The sequence below is a fragment of the Euprymna scolopes genome, chromosome 3 (genome assembly GCF_053919585.1).
Source record: "Euprymna scolopes isolate OS-2025 chromosome 3, ASM5391958v1, whole genome shotgun sequence".
Taxonomy (NCBI): Eukaryota; Metazoa; Mollusca; class Cephalopoda; order Sepiida; family Sepiolidae; genus Euprymna; species Euprymna scolopes.
The window spans coordinates 193855750-193878788 of NC_136484.1; the positions used below are offsets into that span (position 1 = coordinate 193855750).

The window sequence follows — 23039 nt, forward strand, 5'->3', positions numbered from 1 at the left end:
AGAGCCAAACTGGAAGAGCCATTACTCAAAACAACAAGATATTATAAAAAGGCCGACTGGGAAGCCATCAGGGATCTCATTAGAGACGCCCCATGACAAAATATCTTTTCACTCCCTGTTGAACAGTGCGCAAATGAGACCACTGAATGGTTCAAAACAGCAATTGAAGCACATGTCCCCACGCAGAAATTTTATAGCAAGCCCATCTCTCCCCAATTGTTTACTTCCACATGTGCAGCTGCAAATTTAACCCACATAAATCCAGTTCAAACAGACAGAATTATATAGAAGCTAGAAATAACGTTAAGAAAGAAATAGCGACAGCTAAGAGAGAATTTACTGAAATCACCCAAAAACGCATCGAAGCTCAGAAATTCAGAACCCGTGACTTCTGGAAAATCTACAACAGTGTAGTAAATAATGGCCAATCAACAATTCCCCCACTATCTAACAATCATGAAATTGTTTGCTCAGCAATCGAGAAGGCTAACATGCTTGCCAGTCAGTTTGCCTCCAACTCCACACTAGACCCTGCTAACTACCCTCTCCCAGACTTTCCTTTGCAGACAGACGCCACACTTGATGATCTGAAAATCACCCCTTCTCAGGTGCATGCCATTATAAAAAATCTTGACACTGCAAAAGCATGTGGGCCTGATCTCATCCCGACTTTGCTATTAAAAAAGTGCTCCGCTAAAGTAGCTCCAATCATCTCCAAACTTTACAACAAATGCCTTAATGAATCTTGCTTTCCTGCCTGCTGGAAAACTGCTTCTGTGGTACCAGTTTTCAAGAATTCTGGCGAAAGAACTGACCCAGCATATTACCGCCCCATTAGCCTCCTCCCACTTTTTGCCAAAATATTTGAGTTCATAATAAATCAAGCTCTAGTCCATCACCTTACAGATGCTAAACTTCTGACCGACCAACAATATGGATTTAGGCAAGCCCGTTCCACAGCAGACATTCTAACTGTAATCTCTGAGCATATATACCATTCACTTGACAAAGCAGGGGAGGGTAGAGCGGTAGCTCTAGATATATATAAGGCTTTTGACAGGGTATGGCATGAAGGTCTTCTCAGGAAAATCAGATCATATGGTATCACTGGAAGAATACTTAACATAATTCCTTCTTAGATAAGAGAAAAATCCAGGTTGTCCTTGACGGTCGTACATCTAAACAATATGATATAAATGCGGGAGTGCCCCAGGGGTCTATCCTTGGACCTCTATTGTTCCTGATATTCATAAATGACCTCCCCGACAAAATTGCCTCTGAGATGGGTATATATGCTGATAACACTACACTCTATGGACGACACGACAGGAAGACGAATGAACATATCTAAAGAAATAGCAGAAACACTAGAGAATGATCTCCAATCTGCAGTGGAATGGGGACAAAAATGGATGGTCACATTCAATGCTGCCAAGACTAAACTTGTTTCCTTCAATAACTACAAGAAACCTTCTCTACCACCAATAGCAATGGCCAAAGACTCTTTATCTGAAAGCACATCTTTTAAACTCCTTGGCCTAACGTTCACAGGAAACATGAGTTGGAACAATTACATTGAGAGCATTGCTAGGACCGCTGCGAAAAAGGTAGGTTCTCTCTACTGTGCTAGAAAATTAGTAACGCCCGAAAGTATCCTGTGCATTCGCCCATGTATGCAGTATTGTCATATTTGGGCCGGTGCATCTGCTACTAGTCTCTCACTCCTAGACAAGGTTCAAAAGAGAGTCGCCAACCTAATAGGTCTTGAACTATCATCCAAGCTTCAGCCTCTGTCCCATCAACGCAATGTGGCATCCCTCTGCCTGTTCTACAAATACTTTAATGGTGTATGTTCCGACGAACTACAAGCACTTGTGCCCCCTCTACGTAAATACCCCCAACAAACCTGACAAGCAGCTAAATCCCACCCCTTCACAATAGAGATCCCTAGATGTAAGAGAGCCTTCTCCTCCAGTAGTTTCTTTCCCAGAACCGCTAGACTTTGGAATTCCCTTCCAGGTTCCTGCTTCCCCAACTGTACTGACATGCAGAAGTTCAAGTGTAACGTGGACGGACATCTTGCTGCCCAACTCCCCATCTAGTACCCCTGTAGCCTGTGTCCCTAATAGTAGCCCCCTATATCCAAGTGGCAATGTGTCTTGTTTGGGGGTGAAAATGTAATAAAACAAAATAATAATAATTTTTAAGGAATTATTTGTCAATAATTAAAAAATTAAACAATATGCTCCGTTTTGCACTGAAACTGAAGAATGAAAATAAGTGGCGGAGGTTGTTGCTATTGTTTGTCTTTTGTCTCGTCGACACAATGTTGCATCCATGCGCTTGTTTTGCAAGTACTTCAATGCAATGTGCTCCAACAAACTTGCTACTTTGGTGCCCCTATCCAATCCAACAATTAGCTAAATCTCATCCATTCGTAGCGGCGATCTCAAATGCCAGAGGATTTCTTCTCTAATAATTGCTTTCTTTGAACAATTAACCTTTAGAATACCCTCCCTATTCTCGGTTTCTCTAACCATATCAACATGCAGAAATTTAAATGTAATGTGAACAAACGCCTCACTGCACAACTCCGCATTTAAAACGCATTCTATAGCATGCCTTATTTGGCGTGAAGTAAAGTAAAAAACAAAAATCGGTTGTTTGGGTCAGACTAAATAATTTTCAAAATAAGTTGTAACAAAATATGTTATTCCAAAAGTAAAGCCTCTTTTTCTTTTTTTTCTTTTTTACTCAAAAAGTTGAAGAGCTACAAAGACGGAGGTGGTACCATTAAAACAGGTGACCTTTTGTGCTTCAGAATTTGTTTTTCTACATAGTCACCACCATTCTCAATGCACTTTTGCCAGAAATTCAATGACGCATCTCTGCTTCTGATATACATCCATGACGGGGGTGGCTTTCTTCGTCTCACACCATCGATATCTACAATAGAGAGACGAAACTTTCAGGTCATGGATGCATAAGTTCAGTCATGATAACAATGCAATTTGCAATCTTCTTTGATTTGATAAAAAAATAGGCATTATTTTTGGAATGTTCACTCGTATATTGTTAATAACATGGTACAACAATAATAGGTAATAATTGGCTTGTCAGAAGCGAAGTTTGTCTGCTTAAATGCTATTGGGGTCTGTTTTTTTTTGTTTTTTTTTATATCTGACAAGATAATTTTGTATGTTAGATTAATGAAGACATATTTATATTTTTATTGAGATTTGCTTAACAAATAATAAATGTAAATGGATTCAAAATTTGAATGAGTCATTTTTCTTTTGTGCTTCTCTCCGCTAATAATTTCTTGCTCGTTTTGTGATGACAGACGCCCACTTGATGTTCAGACGATCTTCATTAATAGACGGTCAGCCACCGAACATAAATCCGATCCTTCCAAAGATCCTGAATGTAAAAGCACCATTTGTATGCAAATCTACGAAGGCCTCCAACCCAGGGAAAAGAAGAATAAACCTTTAAATTATCGGTAAGTTTTTTTTGACTCAATAATTACCGGATTTTCCTTTGCAACATAAATAATTTAAAAATTTTTAAATATTTTTATTCATCATCCTATTTCGTTTAAAGACCATTTTACATGCAAGCACGTGTTGGACAGCTTTTTCAAACTAACGTGTCTCTGGCCAGGTCTTTATTCTTCATTCTCTCAAGTCTATTCTTCTTATTTCCTTCTACGTTTTCCTTGGCCTTCTCTAGTGAATTGAACTTGCTACCTCAACTCTTCTACATCCAACCCATAAACTCTATCTATTTTTCAACGTGGCTATGGGATAAAGTCTCCTTTTGTGCTCACAACTCTCTATAATATCCACATTTAATCTTTCTTGTTTAATCAGATCTAAACCGGCCTTAAAGACTCAGATTACACACCTGTCGTATCATTTTCATGTCATTTATCTCCATGCAACGCATGTCTTCAACCATCAGTAACTTGGTTTTATTTTCATACATGTACACATACCTAATATACTTTTCCATTGGTCGACATAAGTACCACTCTTCTGTTTATATTACTTGCATCGATCAGACTATTGTTCTCATCTTAAGTTTGATTTGTGCAACGTTTTGGTCAACTTAGCTTTCGACCATCCTCAGGCATGTTGCTTGTTGTTTGGAAAAGAAAAAATTTACTGGCTCCGTAGATATTTTTGCATTCTTTGAATCAGTATTTTATGGCTATTGTTTCGTGTTTGTGAAAAATTGATTAGCAAAGGAGAGGTAACTCTAATAAAGATCAACAGGGGATTATCTCCCTTCTATCACCGAAATTTTAAGGTTGTATAATGTTTGCTTTTTCTACAATTAGAGACTTCCAAGTGCTACTAATTTCTAAGCTTGGTCTGCTTATTAATTTTTCTGTTTTTAGCATACATGCTGCCTCTTTGAGTCACCTGACCTTCTACTTTGCGTCCCTGTCAATTAAAGCTTATGAAATAATTTGTGCCAAGCATGCAAACACATTATATTCAGGCTTTACAACAACTGTTAACAAGACCGGACATATACACTCTCTCCATAAGACCCCCCCCCCCCACACACACACACCTTGAGATTAATACCACCAGAAAAATGAAAGAAAGTTTTAAAAAAAGGTGTATACTATTGAAAATCTCAGAAAATCTTTAGTAAAAAAAATATATAATAAATATTATTTTATGTTCTAAAATATTGTCAGTTATGAAATAATGTTTTCAATATGACTAAATTCCTTCTAAATAAACTTTTGTTGAAAACAATTCTTAAAATGATGAATACAAAATGTCATTAAATGAAATAAAAACCTTTGAAATCAAATGGAGAGCAGAGAGAACAAAACATTTTTGTCAAATGAAAAAAATAATTCTAAATTTGTAAAAATTAAAAACCATTCAACAAGGAACATTTTTGTCAAATGAAAAAAATAATTTTAAATTTGTAAAAATTAAAAACCATTCAACAAGGAACATTTTTGTCAAATGAAAAAAATTATTTTAAATTTGTAAAAATTAAAAACCATTCAACAAGAAGCATTTGTCAAATGAAAAAAATAATTTTAAATTTGTAAAAATTAAAAACCATTCAACAAGAATTTCTTCAGAAACTTTTTCAGATACTTCCTTGCAATTTTGTGAGAATCACTTCTTTTTGTCAATCCGTTTTTCACACTTGAGTTTTTTATTTTTCTAAATAATTCTTGATATTTTCAAAACTAAGAAAATTGTTGTCTCAATTCAATAAAATATGCACAGTAACTTGAGAATTTAAAGTTATTTAAAAATTACTTTTTTCTTTTTTGTATTAAGTTTTAATTTGAAATATTTTCATTGCTAAACTTGCAAATTGAGGTCATCCAAAGAATACTAGTTTCATATTGTCTTGTAGAGAGGAATTTTGAGTTTACCACCTTTTTTTTTTTAACTAGAATTCCACTTTTTTTTTAAATTTACAAAATGTGGCTTTCCACTTGAATCTCTTGTAAGTAAATCAGCTTTTTTTGTTTAAATAAAAAAACTGATTTTTGTCTGATTACATTTTTTGTCGCTTTTTGGCTGGATTTCGTTCCTCTTTCTTGCTTCATATTTCTTATTTTTTCTGTTTTTTCTCTTTTGCTCATTTCTTTCTTGTTTTCCTTTTCCCTCCTTATGATAGTTCTCTTAAAACTGAAAATGATGATTTTGCCGTAGAGGCTAAGACTTCAAATGATTCATGAATGTGATAGGAAATTTACATGACATTTGTTCCATCAAAGAATGACTTCCTGTCTCCTTCCTCCTACATACTCAGATCTTTTCTCTTAATTTTGACTTTGTTTGTCAATAATGATATTTCACTAACTAAACATTTGTAAAATTATTTTAAATACATTTTTATTACTTGGTCGTATTCAAGGCAATAGCTTTCTATTAACTGTCCTCACAAATATTCAAACTTGGTCTTGCCATTTCAGCTCATTAACCCTTATCCACAAAAGGCATCTAGATTTGATAAATAGTGGCCATTTTGTAAAAAATAAACAAAATATTTCATTGAGTGATTTTTCAAAATGGTTACTAAAAATAATAGAACGCTTATCTTTTGGTGACTGTTTTTTTTTTTTGTTTTTTTTTTCTTTAACCAGCAATCTTCCAAAACTCATTATTGAGTGAAAAATGTCTTTTCAACCATTTTTTTTTCTTATGAAATGAACAAAGTCAAATCAATTAAAAATTAAAAGTTTAATAGAAAAATATACTCTTTTTTAATGAAGGCTGTTTAAAAAAACCATCTGAAGAAATTCAAATGTTTATACCTTAAAATTTCAACATAAAATTTGATGCATATTTAAAATGACACTTTTTTAAGGAATCTTTATGCTGTACATACTCATCATGGAGCAAAGATATCATATTCTAAAAATCATGTGGGTTTGGCTAGCAACTTTTCTATTTGATTAATAAACGAAAATATTTAGTTTTCAAAGGTCAAACAAAGATAAATTTGTCCATAGAACTCTGATCGCATGCATGGAAGAGGAGGGGGATTGAACCACAGGTTGGAAAATTCATCTCAATTTCAGCCATCTTTTGCCATTTGATACCCACATCCATGAGTAAACCCCGCCTTGCACTCCTTTCCTGATTCTTTATAATTTTGGTCACATCTTTGAAACCATTATTCTTTATAATAAAAACTTAGAATACCAAATGATGTTCGTATTATTTTTTGTTAAAAACATAAAATAATTTTTATTTTTATGGAGACTTCTGGTGATATACACCCTTTTCACAGAAGATTTTTTTTCTTCATTTTGCTAAAAAAAAAAAAAAAAATTATTCATTTAAAAAAAAATTATACAAACATTTTTTGGTATAATGTTTCTGATTATTGAGATGAGAATTATTTCGATTATTTGAACTACTGTTCTCATCTTGAGTGTCATTTTCACAGTTCCAGTCAACTTCAAGTCTATCTTGTTCAACTTTGGTATCTTTCTGTCGGACTCTAGAATCTTTCTGTTGAACTTAAGAACTGCATGGAATTTCAAACAGGATCCTTTATTTAATCCATGGGAGTAACATGCTCTTGTTTCAGCAACTATAACTTTGTAAAAGTCATACGTGATTTGCAATTATATTTTAAGTGTCATTCGCACCGAGGATTGAACCTTCAACCTCCAAATGAGTGTCATTTTACTACTGAATTTTGATAAGTATTAATCATGTGTCCATGCGGACAATTTTAATATAAATTTTAGAAGAATTATTTTTGTTTTTAGATGTACAATTTTACTACTTAGCATTATATATCAATATTTATTATTACCGATTTATTACTATATATATATATATATATATATATATATATATATATATATATATATATACTTGTTTATTGTTATATAAACATGCTCACATCCCGCTGCTACAAATAGCCACTTGTTTCAATCAAACAACAGATATCATCAGGCAGCGACTTGACTATTCAAAAGTTCAATGAATAATGGATTTTTATTTTAGGTAGGAACTCTTTAGAAGTTGGAGTTAAAAAACTTAAAACACAGGACTTTAATTAAATAAAAAAGTAAAAAGGGAGAGGCAATTTAAATAAAGTTAAAAAATTACAATGGGGAGAGAGTGATTGAGAAGAGGAAAAAGGAATAGAGACAGAAATAGAGAAAGAAAATATAGAGAAAACAAAATAGAGAGAAAAAGAAGAGAGAAAATATATATATATATATATACATATATATACATATATATATATATATATATATATATATATACATATACATATATATATATGATATGGAGAAGAAAAGAAAAAAGAAATAAATGGTTATAATAAAGAGAATAAAAACTAGAAGGAAAAGGAAAGAATAATGAGATCTAGTTAAATAGGGAAAGAGAGAAAGTAAGAATTTGACAGTATATAGAAAAAGAAAAAGAAAAAACCTGCGTGTCAACCAATTTATGAACAATTATACAATTCAGTAATGAAACATATTATTACAAATACAAACAGAAGATACAATCCAAGCGTCAGAAATGAACGTGTCAAAAAAGGCAGTGAATGTATTCGGCTAGCATATTTATCCTCTTACATACGTCCACGAGTAAAATCAACGCAATTCAAACATACGTCTACCATTAATTAGGCCCTTTATGCTAAATGATATAAGTTTAAAGTTTTCGCGTTTTTATTAGATAAATATATGAATAAAAGAATAAAATAATGATAAAACAATATTAAAATTATTATTAATAACAATAAACATAATAGTGATAATAATAATAATAATAATAATAATAATAATAAAAACAGAATAAAATTAATATTTATTATCTTTTTAATATAACATATTTAGCCATAAGAGGGGATTAAATAAATTAAATAGGTCCAATCATGAATAAAAAAAACTACTAATATTTATGTATATAAAAAAAGAATACAATACAAATATATATATATATATATATACGCACACACATATATATACCCAAATATACACACACATACACACACATATATATACATATATATATATATATATATATATATATACATATACATGCACATAAGTAAAGGTGTAACTATACTATTAAGTTGGAAGTTTAAGCTATTTAAGTATAGATATAAAGTCATATTAAATCACAAAATAATACATTCAATACCAGATTACTAATAACACAGATACAAGTACACTTACCTATAAATATATTCAGGCAAAAGAGGTAATTAAATCAACGAAATACTCAAAAATAGCGACGCACAGGTAGATAGTACCCAAATTAAAAATAAGATACATATGTATATACTCACAGAGAACCAACCGACATACTAATAAGCACATATATACATATATACATATACATACATATATATATATATATACATATATATATATATATATACATACATATATATACACATATACATACATATATGTAATCTTATGTATACACATACATACAAAAAAATACACAAATATATGCACACAATCATATACTAATAAACAACAACGCACACACACACACATATATACACACACATAAATATGTATAATTTACATAAATTATATATATAGAAATACATAAGAATACAAATAATTTGGCAAGGGTACAGATAGATGCATACACACATAGAAACATACAAATGGATTGAATAAACATGGGAGGGTATACCAAATAATATAGAAATATATAGATCTAAGTACACAAGGTCATAAAATAAATACATAGACACATACATATACACATAGACACACAGGTATATAAGATAGGAGAAGTAAAGAATGAAATCAGGAGAGGAGAAAGTATATTAATAGAATATTAATAAATTATAGAAATCAGTGACAATTTTTAATTTATTTAAGTTTTATATCTAAACTAAATTACTTAAAAGATGGGTTTTATAATGTTTGCAATTAATTGAATTTTCGTGCTTCTTATTTAATAATTTATCTCTTTCTCTAAAAGTAAGTATAAATAATTTCTCATAAAGACATAGGTAGCAAGGCGAGTTTAAAGATGAACAGGTTTTCGCTTTCTTTAAAATTTTCCAATTTACTATTGGGGAGTAACCTTGCTCTACTAGTTCATTGTAATATTTAGACAAGGAAGTTCTATTTTTGTACTCATTATTTTCAAAAGAGCACTTGTGACCGGTAAATCTTTCTTTAAAATTGTTATTTGTCATTCCTATGTAATATTTTTTTTCATTCGGATTTTCCTTAGTAGAAATAGTTGCTTGGTACACTACAGAAGTAATTTGACAATTTCCTTTAAGAGGGCATTTTGATTTAATTCTACAGTTACAACTTTCGGTAGCAATGGGTGTGCTATTTTTGTTTAATATTTTGTTATTATGTTTTTTAATTATTTTTTCAAGGTTTTCATTACAGCTATAACTAAGTTTTATTGTATTTTTATTGAAAATTTTATGTAGTATATTATTAATAGGGAAGTGCTTTTTAATTAAGTTTAAGAATTTCATTCCTAGATTTGTTTTAAGTTTCAGATTAAAAGGGGGATTGTACCACAGGATTTTTCTCTTACGGTTTCTATTTGTATTTGTGTTTGGGTGTGTTGGTTCTATGAACTCAATTTGGGTGTTTTTGTATCCACTATCCTTAAGGGCCCTGTTATAGAAATATTTATGTTTATTAAATGTTTCAAGATTGGAAGAATTGTCACTGATTCTTTTACTAATGGATTTGGGGATATGCCTAATGATATCAAATCACCCAAAATCTATCATTAGGCATATCCCCAAATCCATTAGTAAAAGAATCAGTGACAATTCTTCCAATCTTGAAACATTTAATAAACATAAATATTTCTATAACAGGGCCCTTAAGGATAGTGGATACAAAAACACCCAAATTGAGTTCATAGAACCAACACACCCAAACACAAATACAAATAGAAACCGTAAGAGAAAAATCCTGTGGTACAATCCCCCTTTTAATCTGAAACTTAAAACAAATCTAGGAGTGAAATTCTTAAACTTAATTAAAAAGCACTTCCCTATTAATAATATACTACATAAAATTTTCAATAAAAATACAATAAAACTTAGTTATAGCTGTAATGAAAACCTTGAAAAAATAATTAAAAAACATAATAACAAAATATTAAACAAAAACAGCACACCCATTGCTACCGAAAGTTGTAACTGTAGAATTAAATCAAAATGCCCTCTTAAAGGAAATTGTCAAATTACTTCTGTAGTGTACCAAGCAACTATTTCTACTAAGGAAAATCCGAATGAAAAAAAATATTACATAGGAATGACAAATAACAATTTTAAAGAAAGATTTACCGGTCACAAGTGCTCTTTTGAAAATAATGAGTACAAAAATAGAACTTCCTTGTCTAAATATTACAATGAACTAGTAGAGCAAGGTTACTCCCCAATAGTAAATTGGAAAATTTTAAAGAAAGCGAAAACCTGTTCATCTTTAAACTCACCTTGCTACCTATGTCTTTATGAGAAATTATTTATACTTACTTTTAGAGAAAGAGATAAATTATTAAATAAGAAGCACGAAAATTCAATTAATTGCAAACATTATAAAACCCATCTTTTAAGTAATTTAGTTTAGATATAAAACTTAAATAAATTAAAAATTGTCACTGATTTCTATAATTTATTAATATTCTATTAATATACTTTCTCCTCTCCTGATTTCATTCTTTACTTCTCCTATCTTATATACCTGTGTGTCTATGTGTATATGTATGTGTCTATGTATTTATTTTATGACCTTGTGTACTTAGATCTATATATTTCTATATTATTTGGTATACCCTCCCATGTTTATTCAATCCATTTGTATGTTTCTATGTGTGTATGCATCTATCTGTACCCTTGCCAAATTATTTGTATTCTTATGTATTTCTATATATATAATTTATGTAAATTATACATATTTATGTGTGTGTATATATGTGTGTGTGCGTTGTTGTTTATTAGTATATGATTGTGTGCATATATTTGTGTATTTTTTTGTATGTATGTGTATACATAAGATTACATATATGTATGTATATGTGTATATATATGTATGTATATATATATATATATATATGTATATATATATATATATGTATGTATATGTATATATGTATATATGTGCTTATTAGTATGTCGGTTGGTTCTCTGTGAGTATATACATATGTATCTTATTTTTAATTTGGGTACTATCTACCTGTGCGTCGCTATTTTTGAGTATTTCGTTGATTTAATTACCTCTTTTGCCTGAATATATTTATAGGTAAGTGTACTTGTATCTGTGTTATTAGTAATCTGGTATTGAATGTATTATTTTGTGATTTAATATGACTTTATATCTATACTTAAATAGCTTAAACTTCCAACTTAATAGTATAGTTACACCTTTACTTATGTGCATGTATATGTATATATATATATATATATATATATGTATATATATATATGTGTGTGTATGTGTGTGTATATTTGGGTATATATATGTGTGTGTGTATATATATATATATATATTTGTATTGTATTCTTTTTTTATATACATAAATATTAGTAGTTTTTTTTTATTCATGATTGGACCTATTTAATTTATTTAATCCCCTCTTATGGCTAAATATGTTATATTAAAAAGATAATAAATATTAATTTTATTCTGTTTTTATTATTATTATTAATATTATTATTATTATTATTATTATTATCACTATTATGTTTATTGTTATTAATAATAATTTTAATATTGTTTTATCATTATTTTATTCTTTTATTCATATATTTATCTAATAAAAACGCGAAAACTTTAAACTTATATCATTTAGCATAAAGGGCCTAATTAATGGTAGACGTATGTTTGAATTGCGTTGATTTTACTCGTGGACGTATGTAAGAGGATAAATATGCTAGCCGAATACATTCACTGCCTTTTTTGACATGTTCATTTCTGACGCTTGGATTGTATCTTCTGTTTGTATTTGTAATAATATGTTTCATTACTGAATTGTATAATTGTTCATAAATTGGTTGACACGCAGGTTTTTTCTTTTTCTTTTTCTTTTTCTATATACTGTCAAATTCTTACTTTCTCTCTTTCCCTATTTAACTAGATCTCATTATTCTTTCCTTTTCCTTCTAGTTTTTATTCTCTTTATTATAACCATTTATTTCTTTTTTCTTTTCTTCTCCATATCATATATATATATGTATATATATATATGTATATATATATATATATATATTTTCTCTCTTCTTTTTCTCTCTATTTTGTTTTCTCTATATTTTCTTTCTCTATTTCTGTCTCTATTCCTTTTTCCTCTTCTCAATCACTCTCTCCCCATTGTAATTTTTTAACTTTATTTAAATTGCCTCTCCCTTTTTACTTTTTTATTTAATTAAAGTCCTGTGTTTTAAGTTTTTTAACTCCAACTTCTAAAGAGTTCCTACCTAAAATAAAAATCCATTATTCATTGAACTTTTGAATAGTCAAGTCGCTGCCTGATGATATCTGTTGTTTGATTGAAACAAGTGGCTATTTGTAGCAGCGGGATGTGAGCATGTTTATATAACAATAAACAAGTATTATCAGCTCTTTTTATTGAGCACTATCTAACAACCTCGTTGAATTCATTAGTCCATTACTTTTGAATATAAAAAAAAAAAAAAAAACCCGAGTATATATATATATATATATATATATATATATATATATATATAATGTTAAAAGTCCATCTATGCTTCTAGGATAGTGATTTAAAAGTTATGAGGTTTTCTGAAGCATGGAAAACGATATTACTTTTTGTATTTAATATTTTTATTGTTATTTTTTATATTTCAAGTGGATCTCCGCTCTTGGTCACAAAAATGTATCGAAAAGAAAAAGAAAACCGTTGAAAGAACTGAAAATTTGTAGTGTGAACAGCATTCATTCCTAGCAATCATGTTCGAAAAAGTTCATGTGAATAATTTTAGCCGTTGTTGGAAGAAGATTGTGTTTTTTAATATTTTTTTTTTTTTAATGTTGCAACGTAAAAGTGTTTAATTCAAACGGCAAAAATGAGACGCAAGTTCATCCGATTCTCCTGTGCCTCTCATTTTTGCCGTTTGAATTAAATGCTTTTACGTTGCAACATTAAAAAAAAACGTTAAAAAGCACAATCTTCTTCCACAAATGGCTAAAATAATTCACGTGAACTTTTTCGAACATGATTGCTAGTAATGAACGCTGTCCACACTACAAATTTCCAGTTCTTTCAACGGTTTTCTTTTTCATTTCGATACTTTTTTGTGACCAAGAACGGAGGTCCGCTTGAAATATAAAAAATAGCAATAAAAATATTACATACAAAAAGTAACATCGTTTCTCATGCTTCAAAAACCCCCATAACCTTTTTATATATATATATATATATATATATATATATATTTTTGTAAAAAATAACGCTCAAGATGAGAATAGTAGTCAGAAGAATCCAAATAATACAAGCATTATTTGATGTTCTAAAATCTTTACAATTAACATTACAAAATAATGTTTTCAAAGACCAAACTCTTTGCATTTAAAATTTGTGCCAACCACGCACACACATTGGATTCAAGTTTTACAACAACAATCAATAAGATTGGATGTATACTTTGCTCGCTCTCTCTCTCTCCATGAGGGGTTGACCCTTCAAGGTTAATACTACCAGCAAAATGATAAAAAGGTTTTCACTGCCAAAAGTCTCAGAAAAAAAAAAAAAAATTATTTAAAAAAAATAATGAATGTATAATCTTTTTTTTGATGTTCTAAAAAATGTTCAATTAAATATAATTTTGATTAATTTGTTTTCTTCTACAGATGGCCGAACAAACACGACCAATGGTGGGAATGTAAATTTTTAATGGAAGGCATAATTGATCAGGGTGGAGGTTTTCGTGACAGCCTCTCTGATATTGCTGAAGAGTTATGCCCAAGTTCATCCGATTCTCCTGTGCCTCTTCCCTTTTTCATCCGATCTCCAAATCAGGTTAGCATTTTGCACAAAAAAGAGTGCAATATAAGTTTGCGATTGATGATCCGTGTTCAATACACTTCATCATTTTTATTCAATTTTGTGTAAACTTTAAACGTTGGTGATTTTCTGTATATAACTTGTATCATGCAGTTGAAACGAATCAAAATATACACAGATAAAATGACAATTATGCAAAATACATGAAGGGAAGAAGAAAACATGGTGCTTTTTTTTTTACTTGGAGGTCACCACTTATCAAGGGCCAGAAGCCACTCGGGGATAAGGGTTATGGTGTGTACAATAATCAATGGGATAGTATCGTAGTAATAGTTAGTATCGAAGAAGAAAAACGTGGTGCTTGTTCAGAATTCCCCTTATAATTAAAAAAACGAAAATAAAGAAAAATCTTTATGATGTACATATCTGTGATGAAACAAAAATATCATATTCCAAAAATCATATAAAGTGATAAAATAGTTTTTTAACAAAAAAAATCAAATTTTGTGAGTATTCAAGTGATATCTGCTATTTTGAAAAAAATATCAAAGAAGAAAGGAAGATAATTTAGCAATAATTCATGTTTAGTAGATTTATGTTGTGATGCCTATGATTTCCTGTTAATCACTAAAAAATGATTTTATTTATAAAAAATAAAACTACGAGATCAATTTACATGATTTTTTTTTTATGTGATATTTATGTTTATCATATAGAGTTTTCTTTCTTTTTTAGTGAAGAATTCTGGACATGTGCTGAAAACATTTAATTCTTTTATAAAATAATGTTTTTTTTCTTGTTTGGAAAAATATCTACAAATTTTTACACACACATATATATATATATATATATATATATATATATATACATATACAGTGACTAACTAAATGAAAGCTACAAGGATGAACTGAAACAATATAAATTGTTTTCACTGTAAAAGAAAACAAACAAGAATTCATCTATACATTAATACGATAGCGTGCGTGTTCTTTTGTGTGTCACACTTACATCCGGGTCATTTAATGGTTATGAAATTCCATTTCTTGTCATAAATAATTTTATCAAGAATTCTTCATAAGTTCTTCGTTTCGGTTTCGATTATGGCTGAAAGAACTCAAGTTATATTTTTTCATAAGCTTTTATTTCGGTTTCGATTTAAGCTAATGTACCCAAGTCATATGGATACATTTTTTTTATTTTGAAATCTCAACTTTATAACATATAAAAATCGATATAACATTAATTCTATAATAATATATACAAAATCTGCAAGAATTAAAATATCATATTTAAGCGTACTTTACGACCAGGCTTTACTGGGCGTTCATGCTAGCTTAGATAAATACTTTTGCAGTTTTAACAAAAAAGCTACAATAATATCAGAGCATTTACACTGAACATCTACAGAACAACAACATATATATTACATATGAATGAGTCCTCTGGTATTTCCACAGGTCCCGCTAATCATCATTATTATAATTATTATCAACATCATTATAATTATCATCATTATAATTATAATTATCATCGTAATTATTATAATTATTATCATCACCATTATTATAATTATAATTATCAGCATCATCATCATTATAATTATCATCATCACCATTATTAAATAAGTAATAATTTAAAACAATTAAAAAACAATTCATCAAGAATTTAAGATATTATTTGAATTCAGACTACTGTTCTCATCTTGAGTGTGATTTTCACAACGTTTCGGTTGATGTAACCTCCAACCTTCTTCAGGTGTATCTTGTTGAACTCGGGAATTTTGAGCACAACCCTTTATTTACTTCACGGGGGTAATCCTCATCTCAAAAATTCCGAAACGTCAAGAATTTAAGAGTTTGATTATTGATAACACCATCAATCGGCCATTTTAAAAAAATAAGATGGCTTTTCCCATCGTGATAATGCATCCAAATTCCAGTGGCTTTTATGTTTATATGGTTTCAACAGAGCTGAGAGGGAGAAGCTAACGAAATACCAAGGTCTTATGTATGACATGAAAAGAAATTGGAATCTTAGGAAGATCTTCATTATTCCAGTAATTATAGCCAGACTCATGAAAAAAAATTTAAAAAACTACCTGGTGAATATACTTTGTGAACCAAGTGCAAGAGAGATTTTTTTTCGTTTTACCTGGAGATGATGCACCCTCTATTTCAGATACTCCATATATCTCAAGAAATATTTTTATGATTCTAACCATCCTTTTAATTTCAATTGTTTCACTTAAAGGGATGCTTAGAATCATAAAAAGATCTTTTGATTGGAATCGCTGAAATAATGGATGTTGGATGTTATAATGGGAGTTAAAAAATTCTTATGATGTTGTTGAGACATTTTCAATGAGAATAGTTGTATTTTTTCTCTTCTAGTATTTCCTGCGAAATATAGATTATTCCTTTTGAGTAATCCTTTCAATAGCTTTGTCAACCATCAGATGATTATTCCAAAGAATTTCTCAAGTTGCATGAAAGTCTTTGACAAACTGTGGAAAATAAGGTAAAAATTCAAATTGTAATAATATCATAGATAAATGGAATTAAAAAAGTGTTCTGTGAAAAGATAATCTGCTGACAAAGTCATGAGTGATTTGGTAATGAAGAACTTGTTTCGAATAATTATATCCATTTTTTTTTTTTTTTTTTTTTTTTTTAGATCCATGAAGATTCCAATGTGAATCGAGATGCCTACATACCAAACCCATCTTGTACTTGGTTTTCAGAATATGAATGGATCGGTCAGTTAATGGGAGCCTGTTTTCGTAGCAAAGAAAACCTGGTCAGTTTAGACTTTTTTTTTTTTTTTTTTTTTTTTTTTTTTTTACACAAAGGCATCACCACTTATCAAGGTCTTGAGGCCACTCGAGGATAAGGGTTAAAGAGTGTACAGTAGTCAATTGGACAATATAGTAATCGTTAGTAATGGAAATTTGGTAAATTTGTTAACAAGTGGAACGGCTCATCAAAACTTGTTTACATTAGACTTGAAGACAACCATATTGTAATCAGCTGGAAAGCAGGAAAGCAGAAGACAATTCCATAGGCGTGCAATTCTAATAAAGAAGCTTTGTTCATGGAATCTACGTTAAGGTTTAGGTACAGATAAAGAGTGGGGGAAATTAGTGATAGTGTTTTCTGCTAGACGGGTGTTTCTTGTGAAAGTTTGGTGAGGGGGGGGCCATAGATTGGAGCTCAGCCGAGCACTTGCCATGAAAATAACGATAAAGCAGAGACAAACTTGCAACATTTCTTCTGTGAGAAAGAGGTTGCAGGGAAGAGTTTTGTTATTTGCTTCAAATTAAGGAGGTTAGGGTTCTGCAAATAAAATAACAAAATTGGTAGAATTACCCATTTTTCAATTAAATCGATTGCTTGATTGTCTACTCTAGTCAGGGACCCATCATGGTGCATTTGGGGGAAGCTTCACATGCCTCCCCGCATTGACTAAGTCCACAATACATTGTAGTATACATTGCACTGTAGAGAACCTGTGGTTGATTTTATAAAATTATTTGGATACAATGGCTTGAATTAAAGTTTAAAATGCAAAATTCAAGTATCATGGTTCAGTTGTGTTCTAAACAGAAACATTTATTTCAAATGTGTCCCTGTCTTATCAAAGAACTTACTGTTGATTTTTTTATGCCTGGCCCTTCTACTTGTGCAGTGATAAAACTTTTGCAATGCACTTTTGATGTTAGGCTGTATAAGAGTGTTAACTTTTGTCAAATTCAGACTGTTACTTCAATGATCAGATTTTTCGGTTATCAATTTTTAAAAAACTTTTCAGGGTAAATCCAATACTAAACCTATCTAAGAACAATACCAGGCACATAAGACACATTTTTGTGAAATTTAAAAAAAATTTGCCCAGCTGTTTCCAAGTCCATAGGGACCAAACTCTTACACAGAAAATGCCTTTTATAGATTTTAATGATTACAAGTTAATTTTTGTCAACAATGTCAATTCTTGCACACATTAAATGATTATATTCAATTTTTTGTTATCTCTTCAGGTTTTGTCTCTTTCTCCTTTTGTCTGGAAACAATTGTCTGGTGAAAATATTAGTTGGTATCAAGATTTTACGACAGTTGATGCAGCAGAGGTGAGTGTCCTCTCTTAAGACCAAACACTTTGATGACCCATTACTTAATGTGTCACTTTTGTTTTTTGGTTTTTGTTTTTTTTTCTTCTTAAGATCAACTATGGATTAAAAAATAATTTTTTTGATCATTTACATATTTTTAATTTTGATGGATAGAAAAAAATGTAGGGAAATGTTGAATCATTTTTTTTTTTAAACAAATCTGAAGACATTTTTGTTTTTTATATTTTCATAATGCAACCCTAACCTGCAACTTTTTTCTGTAATGTTCACAGGTACAACTTTTGGAAACGCTACTCAATTTAGATGAGGATAAATTTCCCCAAGAAAATCGTTTTTGGAGTACAACGTTGAGTAACGGTACTGAGGTGAATCTCCGGTTTGATAGCGATGGTAATCTACGACGTCTTCGCTATGACGAACGAGAAGAATATTGTGCTGAAGTTCAGAAAATTCGGATGAATGAAAGTTGGGAACAGGTAAAAGCATTTCAACGTGTTGGCTGCTTTTTTATTATTTTTTTTTTTTTTGTTATTTTTTTGTTATTTTTCGTTACTTTGCAGGAATCAGGCTAAAGGTATTTATTTCAAGGAACTATTTTATCATTTTATAATTTTTACCCTGTCGACAGGGCCAACAATTCTCTGAAAACAGGGCCATCTGTTGGCTGTGGTTGGTAATACCATGGGACGGGATCATGATGGCTAGTGATTCGTCCACTTTGGCTGGACAGGTGAAGAGGTCTGATCCAATTAATCAGCTTGTCACATCTTGCTGTAGTATCTATAAGTTTATCTCTAACCATATTATTGGTCCCCCCAACAAACAAGAGATTGGACCTAGTAATTCACTCCTGTTTTTTTTTGTTTTTTTTTGAGATTGCAACCATTCGTAAAGGTTTACTTCGTGTGATACCCGAGGATGTGTTACGGCTAATCACTTGGCAAGAATTGGAGAAAAGAATCTGTGGTGAAGCAGAAATCAGCCTCGAAGCTTTGCAGAAAAGTGGTAAGTATCGTCGTCTTTTACATTTCATTATGATTGGAAGAAGTTAGAGCATTTACTGGTCATGCGATAAATGGATTGAAAGGAACAGTTTAATAATAGGAATGCAAAACCTAATGTAAAGAATTTTGGCATTTAATTTCCTGGCAATTTGAAGCAAGAGACAAGTAAATGCAACTGTCAAGTTTTTGTCTTTCTTCGAGAAGAATGGATGATGATGAAGAGAACGATAAAATCCAACATGGAGATTCTGATGAGATGATGAGAAATTCAATCATAAAGAGAATATGCAATAGAGGGTCAACTTTGCTCATAACTTTAAATTAAAAGTCAAATTTCTGTCTTAACTTTTGTCTTTCTCTTTTCCGCTTCTTCTCTCCAATTTGTCTCCTTTTGTCTTGCTTCCTTTCTCCTCTCTCTGGAAAAAATGTAAATTTTCCTAAACTGCAATAATTATTCATTAATTACATTATTAAAATCGACAGAGGGAGAGGATCATGACCCTCCAGGTTGGGAAATTCATCTCAATTTCAGCTTTTCTTGACATTGGCCACTCACATCTATGCTATTTAGAAGCAAGTGATTATTATTTAGCTTTCAGAAATGAGTTCTTTAAAAACCAACAAGGGAAAGAATTATACATATTTTCTTGACAGAAAACATCATGGTTCTCACTTCCTACGGAAAGACCAGCTTTTTATGTATAAATTTATATGCACACACACACACACACACACACACACACACACACACACACACATATATATATGATGATTGCAACGTCTTGTCAGACGAGTGCCACTCCCTCAGTCACTGAAAGTCCATGAGCCCGAAGATAACATTTTTTTTTTTTTTAGTCCTGCCAGCGAATTCACACGCTCAAGCAGACATGACATTGAAGACGGTCCTTGGCATACATACATATATATACATATACACACATAATACCCATAAACATATACACATGCACACATCTATACATACACAATACATACAAACATATACATACACACATGCACATACATATTCACATACATATACATACACATGTATGCACATATGCATACATACGCATAAAGTTACCTACATATACCTACATATATATGCACCTATACGCATACATATATATGCATATATACATATACGTATATACATACAAACACACATAAACATGTATACACAATAAATAACTAACAATATATACACACATACATATATACATACATATACAAATAGGTATACATACACATACATACACTAGTACATATATTAACATACATACATGATGATGATGATTGCAACGTCTTGTCAGACGAGTGCCACTCCCTCAGACATTTAAAATCCATGAGCCCAAATGCCTGAGGGAGTATCTATACAAATATGATGTTACAGAGTCTTAGCTTTGTACGACAGCTAAGTCTCTCTCTCGGTTCAAAATGTTCAGATCCAGCAACAAGCAAGAGCAAGATAGCCAGCAACAAATTAAACTGCAGACCAGCTTAATGCGGGTAATGGTCTTCCGCTTTATGGTTTTTTAAATCAGAGATTTGCTTCTCCTAGAAAGGTTGCCTTCACCACGGCTTACGGGAGCCCTCTCCACCCCAAACATACATACATACATACATACACACACATATGCATATATAGAATGATGGCAGCTTAATGCGGGTATTGGTCTCCCGCTTTATGTTTTTTTTTTTTTTAAATCAGAGATTTGCTTCACCCAGAGGGGTTGCCTTAACAGGGCTTTTGGGAGTCCTCTCCACCCCACACACATATCGAAATAAAGATATACACATACACATACAAGCATGCATACAAACAGATGCACGCAAACATACATTCGCAAGAACAAACACACATGACAACATGCACATACACTCAAACATCCATACATACACGCATGTACATACATATGCACACACACGTACACATACACGTACATGTAGAATATATATGAAGGAGCATTTATCATGACGATGATGATGGTTGTTACGAATAGGTGAATTCAACATGAATAAAAGAGTAAAACAATCCCAAATACACAGAACATAGAATAGAGAGACGTTCGTTTCGCCGGTTGTACAGTTATAACCCTAACACCCTCTCTGTCCGAGGGCCGGGCCGCATCCGTCGCTATCCTGGTTCATGGGAGCATATTTGTGATGTACTTCTGGCCGTGTTCGTCGCTCCCAGCTCATAGGACCATAGATGCAACCCAGCAGGGCTAAATTCTTACTTGTCTAGTGGTGGACCCCTCAAGGGTGATCAGACTCTCACTGGTCACTGGAAAATATCTTTCTGCTGCTCAGGGCACGCGAAATGTGCATGACCCTAAGTCCGTGTGGCAACATTGTCGATTTTGGTCGTCACTCTTGCTTCGTGCTGGATCCAGTCTATCTCTTTCATCATCTGGCATCAGGGCATACCTGAAATAAACTGCATCTTCATTCAGGCCGGCAATCGAGAACAAGGAAAAACTCTGGGACATTTTTATATAACGAAACAAAATAATTATTCATAAATCGTTTACACTTGTTTATAGTCGACTTCTTTGATCCAAGCTTCATGATGCAGGTTGTATAACAAGTTCCTCTAATTAATTTTCCAGCTAAGAACAAGAGCTTTTCAACTTAGCTCTTATGAGATTTCGCCCCCCCCCCAGGCAGGGTGAGAGCAATGTGGACGCTTCGATGCCAACCAGTAAAAGGGACCCTAACTCTAAAAAGTCAATTGTTTTTATCAAATCAGAAATTCCCCTTCCACCTTTCTGGAGTTATTCTTTCTTTTCTCTTAGAGCTTATCTCTACCAGACCTCAACCCCCACCTGCACTGAGGTTTTTTACTTATTACCAATTAGGTATGATTAGTCACCCCAGGTCGAACAATGCCTGGCGGCGACCCCTCACCCTTGACCCCCATTCTTAATCTCGCTCAACTGAGATTTTAAAAACAACCTTTCCGTTGTTGATAGATATATAACATCAGATGAGATAAAACAAATTATTTGTTTTCTCTCTTTCTGACAAAATCCCATAGACATTTGTTTTGTCCCAATCAGACATTAACACCCCCCTCTTCTGCCCTCTCTTCCTCTATTTGAAAAACAAGACCATCTCTTTTGACATGTAGATAATTCCAAATCTGTCTCCCTTCTTCTCTTCCTCTATTTGAAAAGCAAGATCATCTGGTGTTGCCAGGGATCTCATCATACAGTTTTTAAAATGAAAATGCGTTCATATATACATACACACACCACACATTTATATTAACTGTGTTTAAATAACTAGCAACCTGGAAAGTTGAATGCAAAATTGTTATAGGGTAAGCCGATCTACTTGTTTCAGGAACAATGAACTTATTCAGTAACTATAAATAAAGCTATATTTAACATGTTATTGGTAGCAGTTTGTGGCAGTTAT

The 23039-nt window shown here is 31.5% G+C and overlaps 1 protein-coding gene across 2 annotated transcripts in view; it reads left to right on the forward strand.

The window, feature by feature from the left end:
• The window catches only part of LOC145260444 (E3 ubiquitin-protein ligase HECTD3-like), a 140079-nt gene that overhangs the window by 100240 nt on the left and 16800 nt on the right, over positions 1 to 23039 (forward strand). For both annotated transcript variants that reach the window (XM_080118502.1, XM_080118493.1), the window contains exons 10-15: positions 3344 to 3502; positions 14336 to 14504; positions 17163 to 17285; positions 18523 to 18612; positions 18888 to 19091; positions 19491 to 19620. In XM_080118502.1, coding sequence (XP_079974628.1) covers positions 3344 to 3502; positions 14336 to 14504; positions 17163 to 17285; positions 18523 to 18612; positions 18888 to 19091; positions 19491 to 19620 — 875 coding nt within the window. The remainder of the gene's footprint in view (positions 1 to 3343; positions 3503 to 14335; positions 14505 to 17162; positions 17286 to 18522; positions 18613 to 18887; positions 19092 to 19490; positions 19621 to 23039) is intronic.